This window comes from Haliaeetus albicilla, chromosome 3 (assembly GCF_947461875.1).
Source record: "Haliaeetus albicilla chromosome 3, bHalAlb1.1, whole genome shotgun sequence".
Classification (NCBI taxonomy): domain Eukaryota; kingdom Metazoa; phylum Chordata; class Aves; order Accipitriformes; family Accipitridae; genus Haliaeetus; species Haliaeetus albicilla.
The window spans coordinates 72,947,723-72,959,793 of record NC_091485.1 but is presented as its reverse complement, the minus strand read 5'-3'; the positions used below and the strand labels follow the sequence as shown (position 1 = coordinate 72,959,793).

Below are 12,071 nucleotides of genomic sequence, written 5' to 3'. Positions count from 1 at the left end.
GCTCTGTGTGGGTTCTGGAATATCTCTTAGCAGACATAGTCATAGTCTTAGCAGACTTGGTAGTAGTCTCATACTGTGTGACTCTAATCGTGGGCTAAAGACTGCATGTGAGAGAGGTCAGTTATCTTTGTTGCAGAACACTTTCAGCGTATCACTTTAATGCCTTGATTGAATTTTCCTCTAATTCCCAGAAACAATGCCAGACATGTATAGGAATTATTTTTTTAATTCTTAGTATCTGTTCCTCTCCAGAGTGTTAAATGTGTAACAAAAAATATTTGCTTAGTTAATTGCATACATTTAATTTATTTGGATTGACAACTGAAGACCCTTTTAGTTTCAGGATGGTTTTAGGCAATGTATCAAAACAATGTAAAGTGCTCTGCGGTGTTCTGATAATGCTTTTATTATGAACTAATTTCATTAATTTAAAATAGAGAGGTGAACAAGCCAAGCCATTTATCACAGTTTGCAAGGACTGTTCCATAGTCTAGTGTGAAAAATGTTTTGGTTTTTTAAAGACCAGTGTGGCACCAGTTCTAGTTTCCAAGCTTTTTAAATTCTTCTCAAATGTCCTTTTTTTTTTACATAGATTAAGAACTTTCTGGTATCCACCAATACTGGCTTGTAACAATAGTTGATATATATCATACTTAACAAAAGTTAAAAGCATCTTACCACAATATTACAAGGAAACAGAGTGATTTATCCCCATCACATTGGTGTCACAATAATGATTTCTTTCAAATGGATGCTTATTTTTTAGATCAAACTTGGGCTTATTTTCTACAAAAACATCAGTTCATAATGTAGGGAGGAAAAAAATACCAAGAAAGAGATTAGTGCCTCTGGAGTATGCTGCCTGTTTAGAATTGTGCACTTTCTTTATAATTTACTGAATTTTCATTAGGTGACTCTGTTTTGCTGTGTCCTAAATAGAAATTGCCTAGGAAAAATTTAAATGGTATAGAATTTCCCAATTCTGTTTTTACAAGACATGGTATATTCCTACAGGAGTTTGAAAGAAAAATAGCTTTAATTTTATTTAAGTAATACGAAGTTTGGATTATTTACTGACTGAAGTGTGTTGAACTTCAAAGGTTATAGACAGCCTGTAGTTTCCTGATTGTTGAATATTCAGTTTGTATGAAAATTAAGCCTCTTGTTTATGTATGTGTGTAATATTTATGAGCCTTGCTCTGGTTTCAGAGGTGGCTTAAGTTGGTTGAACTGAGGGCTGCTGCCAAAAGGGATCATCCCATCCTTCTTTCCAGTCTCACTGTGGCTTTGTACCATTCACTGTTCAGAAATCATACCTCAAGAAATGATGCCGGGGAGCTGTAGGAATAGACATATGCTCCAGGGCAGATGGGGAAAAAAGAGGGAGTAAGTCATGCCTTTCAGAGGTGGCCCAATATGTGATCACCTGAAACCAACCCATGAAAACTGCGTACTGGACTTGAAATTACTCAATTTTGAGAACCTCTCTATGCATTTAAGGTTGGTGAGGAGAATTTAACAGCCTTGAAGGGAAAACATATCTCACTGTTGTAGACTGGTTTTATGACCCTTGGAGAAATTTGTCTGATCATTAGGAAATGACCTAGACATGCTGGAAGTTGCTCAGAGCAAGAGAAGGACCTTCTGATATGACTTGACACCATTTAAACCATTTTGAGAACAGATAATGTAAAAGTCTTAAATTTTAAACAGAGGAAGAAATATACTGTCATTTTTCTGAAAATTTTGAGATTGTTTTCACACACTGTCCATGAGATGTTGATTCTTGTCAGCAAAACTGGCAGTGAATTTCCACTGAACGAGGAAAATTGTGACTAATACAAGAAAGATGGGTTTAAAGTGAGAGTGTGACTTAAAAGATCTTTATGCTCTAGAAGAGTCTATGGAAAATAACTTACCTTGCCACACTGACAGTAGGTAAATGCTGCCCTGGAACATCTTTACTGTCTGTTATGCCTGTTTGACATAAAAACCTAGCAAACTATTATTCACACTTTATTGAAGGTAAAGCAATTTGATCTGTTAATAATGTTTTCTCCTTACTGCAGTGGAATTTGCTGTTAAAAAGGTTTTCTTTTTAAGTCAACAGTTTAGATGGGTTTCAATTACAGAACTTAAACTTTTTTGAATATAAATGAATCTTCCTTTTATTCCTTCTTGAATGCATCTATGTGACGTAGTATAATTGGCACTGAGGTCATTATCATACCATAAATTATGCATGAGCAAGTTTTATTCACACTATTGTAAATGCGTCCCAGCAATGTTGAAGTTGGGGGTTGTGACATATCAGCCTTGATAAATTGGAGATACTGTTCTGGAGAATTGTTTTCATCTGCTTTTCCCGAAACTCTTGAATTCCTCCCTTTACAGAGACAGATGACTATGCAGAGATTATAGATGAAGAAGATACTTATACAATGCCATCAAGTAAGTATGGTAGTTAACTTGGGAACTTCTCTATCCGAAAGCTTCTTTGGTTTAGCAGGGACTGAATCTTATATTTCAGCCTTAAGTAATATGTGTGCAAAGAAAACATTCTTTACGGTGTTTTGAAAACTCATAGATGCAGTGTTTTTCAAGTTCAGGTTTTGAAGCAGATAAACCAAATTCTGTTTTGCTGCTGTCAGTGACTTCACAGTGAAATTCCTGTTAATGTCTCAAGATGTAGATTTTTTTTTTTATTGTGATGCCGAACACAGCGCTTTGAGAAAGAATGGATAAGATTTCTGTGATAAGAGCAAACAATTTGGAAAGCTTCTGTGTATTGCTGTCTAACTGTATCTCACCCTTGCTCTATGACAGACTTGCTGCTTTTGAATTCCGTGATAGAGGAAAGTCATCTGTACCACATGCAATTTTGTTAAAGATGAAAGACTTCAGGAACAAAAATAAAAATTCAAAGTTCTTCTGAGTCTTCATCTTTGAAGTAAAAAAAAAAAAAAGATGCATTAGTCACCACAAGGATTTTGTCTTATGGCATGTTTGAATCATAATACAATCTTAAACTGTCACGGCTAACTAATTTAATGTGAAAGTCTAGTATTCTGATTTTAAAAGCTATGTCTCTGAATTTACAGTTGCGTTTTGGCAACCAAGGATTTCTGTAGAAGTAGACAATCTGTTGATAAGCAGACCTGCAAAACCGTCAGGTTTGGTTAGTGTAAGAGGGGAGGATGGTGCTAAACTGGTACCATGTTCTGCTGAAGAACCATGAATCTCTAAGGATTTCTAGAGTTTACTGTGTGGCAGGAATGTTTTGCGATCACTTCAGTGTTTACAACATAGTTTCCACTACTGTGGAAAATATTTGAAAAGCAAGAATATATGTTTTGAAAAACATATATATTTGAATATAAATATTTGAAAAGCAAGAATATATGTTTTCCAGAAATAAACAATGTGTTTTGAATGTCTTGCAGTAAGTCACTACACGATTCTACTAAAATAATTGCAGGATCAAAAAGTACTGTGATAAATTATATCCTTTATTTTTTGTTAACATATTAACTTTGTGTGATTTTTTTTTTTTTTTTTCCCCTAATCTTTTCATTTAAATTCATGGAAGTAATTACTTGTGGGCCCAGCCCTGGATGATGCTGAACGCTTAAGTATGCCTTCAATTCAAAGCCCATGAGATGGCCTGTTGAAGTGAAATTCATTAAGTGCTTTGGTGGATTGAAGTGGACTCAAGTGTTCAGCTCTCAAAGGACTGAGTCAGTAAAGATCACAAGAACAGACCTGTGACTTCTGCTAATGTAAACTTAAAATTGCATCAGTGTATTTCTTCATTTTTTTTAAAAAATGTTAAAAAATGTTTGTCCTTGTCTTGATTTTAAGAAGCTATATCTAAGTAAGCATTTGATTTTTCTCTTAATTGCACTGCAGAAAGCTATGGAATAGATGAAGGTAACAGGAGACCCTTTACCCATCCCTGTATGCTTGCAATTTGGAATGATGTGGAATTTTTAAGTTTACTATTCACTTTCATTTAATAAACATTTATTTATAGTTAAACCAGTTAGCTTTGGGATTTTAAAGAGGAAAATGCAGTACTTAAAGAAATGAAAAAGGCATGCATCACTTTGTTATCCAGCTCTAGATCATGTTATTTCTGTAGTGTTAATGAAATCAAGTCCTAAGCTGGTTGGTTATTGGTTTTTTTTCTCTGAACAAAAGTAGAGGTGAAAACATATACTGCACATGCTTTTCTGCTATTCCTGAAATACTTTTCCATGTCTGCTAGAAAGTAAATTGCAAATGAAGTAATTCAGTTGCAATTGATTAAATGTTTTGCTGAAGTACTGAGCCATTTTTATCAGTAATATTCTCAGTCTGTTAAACCATGAAGTTAACAAAATTGCATAAGTCCACAAAACATATCAATTTTACTTCAATTACACACTGATAGAGGTGTAGTGCACTCAAAAATTTGCTCTTTCATTTTATCTTTATTTGCCATGCTCTTGTTTCTGTATTTTTTCTTGCAGTTACCTCTTTAAAAATTCTCTGGGCTCATTTGATGGTTCCAAGATCTAAAATACCACATAGTGGAGTTCTCTTAAACATCTAAAGGGATGTGTGCGCTAAGGCTGTATTTAATATCATCGGTATTGCCCAAGGCTATTTGTGTTCTTTGTCTTTTACTAGCTATAATTAAGAAGGATTCAATTATGTCTATTGCATTGAAATAAATAATGCATAGTAGTTAATTTAGCAAATTAGATTTCACAATTCCTTTTTTATTGCTTTGGTTCAAACATCTGTTTAAGAGGTTTCCACTGTGTGTACACAGCATTTGTGTAGGTTGGTGTGCAGCAAATGTTAATCTTAGTTACTCATATGTGAGATATTTGAGTGACTTACTTTGAGTTTTGTATCTTGTGGATTATTTCTTTGCCCTTCATCAGAAATTTAATATTTTAAGTGCATTATATTCTTATAGCCAGAGATTATGAAATTCAGAGGGAGAGAATTGAACTGGGGCGCTGCATTGGTGAAGGACAGTTTGGAGATGTACACCAAGGAGTTTACATGAGTCCGGTAAGCCTCACTTCTGAAATAAAAATAAACAAACAATAAACCCTTTCTAGTTAAAGAATAAAATAAAAAATAAATTTATTCCTTAGGTGCCTTGGTCTGGGTCTTCCAGAACAAATAAAAATTTACTTTGTGATTTATTTTTCAGAATAATCAGCATGTAGAGAATATTTCCTATGTTTCAGATAAGTACAAAACTAGCTCAAGAGTAGTTTCTCTGCTCCTATATCACCATTTTTTATAGATCGGGAAAGGAATCAAAAGAGCCAAGTAAATTATTCAGGACTGTATCAAAGCCACTGGCTGAATTGGAATTAGAAGTCATTGCTTTTAACCCCAACCATACACTCTCTTCTTCATTTTGAGCGTGTCCAAGCATGGTAAGCACACATCCCTTTGGCCATATTCCCCTATTGAGCATTCAGTGTTCTAGAACCTTTTCCAAAGTCTAAAACTGTATTTATGAGTGTTCAGCCTGACTTGGGTTTAGGTTCGGTATTCAGTGCACAAGCTGCCAACTGGGTCAGGATAAGCTGATCTAACTTCTGTGCTGAAATACAGAGAAGAAATTCTAGTCCATTATGGTGTAAGGGCAGTAGCCTACAATAGAGGGACAATAATGTTAAACAAATGTGTCTGTTTCTCCAGTGACCATCTCACTATATCTTTCACAAAGAAGCTTTTATGTTAATAAAGGTACTATTTTTTCCTGAAAGAAAAGATACAAAATACTTGGACACTGATCCAGCAAAACCCCCAATGCACAAGAGTCACCTCAGTGAAACCAGTGAGGTTGGCAGGACTTGTGTAATTTAGGCTATGCTTATGTGTTTTTCTAGACTGCAGCCACAAAGATTATGATAACAATTTAAATGGATGAAAAATTAAGTTTGTGGAAAAAGGCAAGAGAAAGCTGGAAAATTATTTCATTTCAACCAACTTCACGTGTAAAATGAAGATTTATTTCTCATTTGAAGAAACTGTCTGGATATTCAATAGATGATGTAATAATTCATGTGGACAACAATCTAATTCTAACTTCAGAAACAGTATTTCCCAGAAACAGCTGGTTAGCATCCTGGGCTCAGTGGGTTAAATAAATAAATCTTTAATGCAATATGTAAGTAAAGAAATAAGGATAAATGTTATCTATGTCAGACAAGTTTGAAGTCGGTTCTGATATCTTCATTTAGAAAAGCAGATCAGATATACTTTGCATTAAGGGAGATTCTTATTTTTCATTTAATCCTGTCCAAGTTAACAGGAGTACTTGAGGAGTAATGTTTCACTGAACTTAGGGCACAGTGGATAAATCTAGTGCTCTGTAAAACCAGTTAAAGACCCCTTTTGTTAGGGACTACTGTTTTGAAAATGCTGTTTCTCTCCGTTCTTTTTCTTCAATTGGAAAACAGATTTTATTCAGTCATCCTGTGTCTAGTATGAGTTTTTGAAATGGCAACCTGCTGATTACTGTTATTAATAAAATTTTACTACATTTAAGACACTTGAATATGTGAAGGGAAAACAGCAAGGTATCATCATTAAATTTTAATGTACTAGTCACAGAGTGTAACTTACACTTTTGGAAGAAATCTTACAATAGAAAAAAAGGTTAGTTACAATAACATGATAATGTTTCCATCCTTATATATATATTTAGCTCGCATGCAAAAATATAGGGGAGATTTCTGGCCTCTTGTTCTGTTAACTCAAATTTGAATCTGAAAAATCTCATTTATCCCTGTTCATTGCACTTGGAAAGTTCTTATTCTAGGGAGTGTGCAGCATCCACCTCTTCTCAAATGCTGCTTACTACTAGGTATTCCTGAAATACCACAACCAGTCTGTATTTATAGGATACTGAATGGAAAATGTATGTATACATAGAGGATTCTGTTGCTCAGAGGTAAGCAATTCAAGTAAGACTGTCTTTAAAGGCTGATTTACTGTGGGATTAATCCAAGAGTGTCATTTAAAATAGTGTTTGCTGCTTAGTACACAAACTGTTGCCCATCTGATACATCCTCACTGTTTTATCTCCTTATAAGAAAACAAAAGATCAGCAAACCCCTGATATCAGGCCTTTTCCTATATTCATGTTGCAAAATGTCTGGAGTCTTTGCTGGTTGCAGACACTGAAACTCTTTCTTTTGATGCTGAAGTTGGTTATGAGAGGTTTCAAAAACTTGATCTGTAACACCAGGAGAGGTCTTGGTCTGGCAGGCCTCCAGAGGTCTCATGCAGTGTTGATTATTGGATCCTGATTTCAGAAGGGAATAAAATCATCTTAATTTACCCCCAGTTTTTCAGTCAGTTTATGGTCATGCTTATGTATGAGAAAAGGTTTTAATCAATATTTTCCTGCAAAGTCAACTTGAAGAGCTATGTTGTGAGTGACTTAGAAAATAGACATTCAAGCACAATATAAATATTACTCTAATTCTGATAATGTTTGCCTGTAAAAATAGATTTAAAATAGAGCAAGCATGAGCAGATATACAATGTAACTGTGAATCTTCAGCTCTCATGGGCCTTAAAAACTAGGTGAGGACATACATCACCCCTGTAGCCTTTTGGGGAACAGGTTCTTTTGTAATATTCTTATTAAACAATGCGCAATTCCCAATTTCCCAGTTGGAAGAAAGGCATACTAGTCCTTGAGCAGGGCTATATCTAATATAGAAGCTTAATTTTAAAACATTTCATCTGCTTTCAACCCATTAAGAACTTGTATGAGTGATATCTTCTAAGGTGTAAAAATACTAGTTTCTAAGTTAAGTCATGGTGTTTTGAATACTAGTGAAGCTCAAACACCTAAAGCTTCTTTTCAGGAGAAAAACGCTTGCAGCTTCTCTGGGCTGTCTGTAACTTATGGAAAGGGTATTTGAAAAACACACCAAAGCAAGAGAAGATGAAAGATGCTGCCTGAGCGAAGAGGCCTTCTTTGGGCTGTCTCAGTGCTTCTCATTTTTCAGTATTCAGAGGATAAGCAATCAGATGTTAAAATCTGTTTCTGATTTTGAATACGTGTTCTGTTTAACTCTGTTTTAAGCCCTTGATGTAACTGATTGTGAAGCCAATATGTAAAATCTTTGTTTCACTTTTCTTTGTAGTTAGAGTTCAAAATTATAGCCAGTCTTTGCTCTGCAAGAGCCACAAAAAGCCCTTTATGTGGCTTTCCAGGTTGCTTGCTAGCATAAGCCAAGTGTGGCTTATAGGCATATATGTACTTGTTTCCTCTGCAATTGTGAAATCTTCTCAAGAGTTTACCATCCTCAATAACACAAAAAGTTTACAGTAGTATTCAGTTAAACTTAGTATCTTTTGTCATAATTTTGTACGATTTAACATAGTTTAAAACAGATGAAATATTTCCTAGGTGCATTAGATGTAAATGTTGTACACTAGGTGTCTTGATTATAATTAATATTTTAACACTGAAGCTTTCAAAATGTAATTTCTTAACTAAAGATATTTTAGTTAATAATGATTTTCTTTAAAGCAGTTTTGCTAGAATTTTAAAGGACTTAACTTTTGGTGGACTGTATTTGGTGAGCTGTATTTCAGTTATTTCTCAATAATGTCTTTCAGGAAAATCCAGCTATGGCTGTTGCAATCAAAACATGTAAAAACTGCACCTCAGACAGTGTTAGAGAAAAATTCTTACAAGAAGCCTGTGAGTATTAAAGTATTTCTTTTGGGGTAGCTTCTGTAACTGGTCCTTGCAAAGACTGCAGCCATCTGTCCCAGATACCTGTGATACTAATGTAAATCTTTTATTTGTGTAACATGACCTTTTCCTCTCCTACAGTATGTGCCAGGAAGACTGCTTTACATCCTTGCATTGCCCATGTGTACGATTATATGTGGGTTCTTTGGTTTTCTAAATTGAACAGTGATGTTTGACTCCTGTAAGGCTTCAGAACCAGTTTTGGAATATTAGGGATCTGATCCTCTATTTTATTCTTTCTCCTTAATGAATGGGGGGGGGGAAAAAAGCGCACTTTTTCCAGTGTATTACTTTAGAAGGTCAGGTGGTTGTCTTTGTTAACAGAGTTGCTAAAAATGTTATGTCTAAGCGAGATCTGTTTTGACAATTCAGAATTAAAAATTATGCTAGGATAAACCAATTTTCTAAATAATTGCCCACAAATATTGTGTTCCCCAAATGGGACATTTCATACATGGAAGGAAGGCTTTTTGTTGAGATGAATACTAACAGAAAACTTCTACAAGAATGTTGTAGTTACTGATTTTCTCTACAGTTTGGTTTTGTAAGCAAATTAAAATATGAGACTTAGGCCTTAATTTTTGCCTATTATCCTCTGCTATTGTACATCTATAAATCTCGTAAAGGTATTGTATTATATCAATAAATTATTTGGTTATGGCCAGATGTTACAGTATACTTCTATTCACTATTCCTTTGTTGAAGGATTTTTCTCTAATTGTTCAGAAAAATCTTTGTTCATAGCTAACGGCTTCTTATTTTTGGATGTCAGATTTTTCTTAAATTACTATAATTTTTTCCATTATATTTCTAGCTGTTGCAAAAGTAAATACCGTTGCTTATAGTAATAACTTAGCAGTCAAAGGTAGGCTGCTGTCTCTTAACAATGTAGAAGATAATTGCTCATTGAATGCTCCTTTTTATGCTTTCAGCTTGACAGATTAGGAAATGCCAACATAGTAGACTGATAATAGTGCTTTTCAATTTTGATTTAATACTTTTGCTATTTCTTCTTTCCTTTTTTTATTCTAATTCCCATCTGTTACCTTCCTCTTGTTTGCTTTCAGATTGCAAACTCTCAGAAGATACTGCCTCCTAGTTTTTAAGACCACTCTTCAAAAGGCCCAAATCCAATATCTGGAGAGGCAGAGTTGGTTATTTCAGTGAATTAAGAAATTTATTTCCTAATATTTTAATAGTAGGAACATTAAAATTTTCTTGGGTTTTAGTTGTTTGCTTGCGGTGGAGTTTTCAATGCTGAAAAGATGTAGTATCGATTCTTGTGAGGAGGAGCACTTCAGAATAAAAAGTAGATGAAAGAAAATGTTACAAGCAGCACCCATCTCTTCATTCTTGTCTGCTTTTGCATAGCAGTGTATTACTGTTAATGCATTTGTGTATGCTAAAATACAAACCACCTGGTTTGGGGAAATTTTTAATGATCTTCCACTGGCTTTTTGGTAAATTGCTCTTTTCTGCAAGTAGTTCATTCCTCTTACCTCTAGAAGCTGGACGGCAAAATGAAGTAATAACTGTTACCTTTCTGAATTTGGGAGTTTGTCAGCTAACATTGATTGAACTAATCTCTGAGAAGTACTTTCCAACAGTAGTTTATGTTTAAAACTGGTCAGACCATATGATATAAAACTATTTGTGTTAATTGCCTTTCCATTCCTTTGATAATTAAAACTGTACTCCTGCTTCATTTTTGCATCAATGAAGTTACATTTCCATGTTCTAAACATTGTAAATTGCATTGAGTTAGATTAGCACAAGAGACCCCTAAAGATAATAATTGTGGGTTTTTTGGAATATACATTTTATTTACCAAGATTTTAATACTTAAAAGGGGGCTTATAAGAAAGACAGAGAGAGACTTTTTATCAAAGCCTGTAGTGACAGGACAAGGGACAATGGTTTTAAATGGAAAGAGGGTAGATCTATAGAATCATATAATCATTTAGGTTGGAAAAGACCCCTAAGATCATCAAGTCCATAGAATCATAGAATCATTTAGGTTGGAAAAGACCTGCAAGATCGAGTCCAACCATCATCCACGCCCACTAAACCATGTTACAGAGTACCCCGTCTACGCACTTTTTCAATACCCCCAGGGATGGTGACTCAACCACTTCCCTGGGCAGCCTATTCCAATGTCTGACAACCCTCTCAGTAAAGAAATTTTCCTGATATCTAACCTAAATCTCCCCTGCCGCAACTTGAGGCCATTTCCTCTCGTCCTATCTCCAGCCACCTGACAGAAGAGACCAGCACCCACCTCACTACAACCTCCTGTCAGGTGGTTGTAGAGAGCGATCAGGTCTCCCCTCAGCCTCCTCTTCTCCAGACTAAACAGCCCCAGCTCCCTCAGCCGCTCCTCATAACACTTGTGCTCCAGGCCCCTCACCAACTTGGTTTCCCTTCTCTGGACATGCTCCAGCACCTCCATGTCTTTCTTGTAGTGAGGGGCCCAAAACTGAACACAGTATTCGAGGTGCAGCCTCACCAGTGCCAAATACAGGGCAATCACTTCCCTGCTCCTGCTGGCCACACTGTTTCTGATACAGGCCAGGATGCCGTTGGCCTTCTTGGCCACCTGGGCACACTGCTGGCTCATATTCAGCCGGCTGTCAAACAGCACCCCCAGGTCTTTCTCTGCCAGGCAGCTTTCCAGCCACTCTTCCCCAAGCCTGCATGGGGTTGTTGTGACCAAAGTGCAGGACCCGGCACTTGGCCTTGTTAAACCTCATACAACTGGCCTCAGCCCATCGATCCAGCCTGTCCAGATCCCTCTGTAGGGCCTCCCTACCCTCAAGCAGATCGACCCTGCCTCCCAACTTGGTGTCATATGCAAACTTACTGAGGGTGCACTCAATCCCTCATCCAAATCATTGGTAAAGATATTAAACAGAACAGGGCCCAACACCGAGCCCTGAGGAACACCACTTCTGACCCGCCACCAACTGGATTTCACCCCATTCACCACAACCCTCTGGGCTCGTCCATCCAGCCAGTTTTTCACCTAGCGAAGAGTACACTTGTCTAAGCCATGAGTCATCAGCTTGTCAAGGAGTATGCCATGAGAGACAGCATCAAAGGCCTTGCTGAAGTCGAGGTAGATAACATCCACAGCCTTTCCCTCCTCTACTAGTCAGGTCGCCTGGTGATAGAAGGAGATCAGGCTGGTCAAGCAGGACCTGCCTCTCATAAACCCATGCTGACTGGGCCTGATCACCTGGTTTTCCTGTACATGCCATGTGAGTTCTCTCAAGACAAACCA

The 12,071-nt window shown here is 36.4% G+C and overlaps 1 protein-coding gene across 11 annotated transcripts in view; it reads left to right on the top strand.

Annotated features, from left to right (window-relative positions):
• The window catches only part of PTK2 (protein tyrosine kinase 2), a 226,218-nt gene that overhangs the window by 166,842 nt on the left and 47,305 nt on the right, over window positions 1–12,071 (top strand). For 8 of the 11 annotated variants that reach the window (XR_011324147.1, XM_069780127.1, XM_069780125.1 and 5 more), the window contains 4 exons: window positions 2,395–2,451; window positions 3,910–3,930; window positions 4,967–5,064; window positions 8,653–8,737. Coding sequence is in view for 10 of the 11 variants with exons in the window: in XM_069780127.1 (XP_069636228.1) it covers window positions 2,395–2,451; window positions 3,910–3,930; window positions 4,967–5,064; window positions 8,653–8,737 (261 nt within the window). In the remaining variant the exon portion in view is untranslated. The remainder of the gene's footprint in view (window positions 1–2,394; window positions 2,452–3,909; window positions 3,931–4,966; window positions 5,065–8,652; window positions 8,738–12,071) is intronic. The other 3 variants (XM_069780120.1, XM_069780123.1, XM_069780124.1) reach the window with 1 other exon arrangement.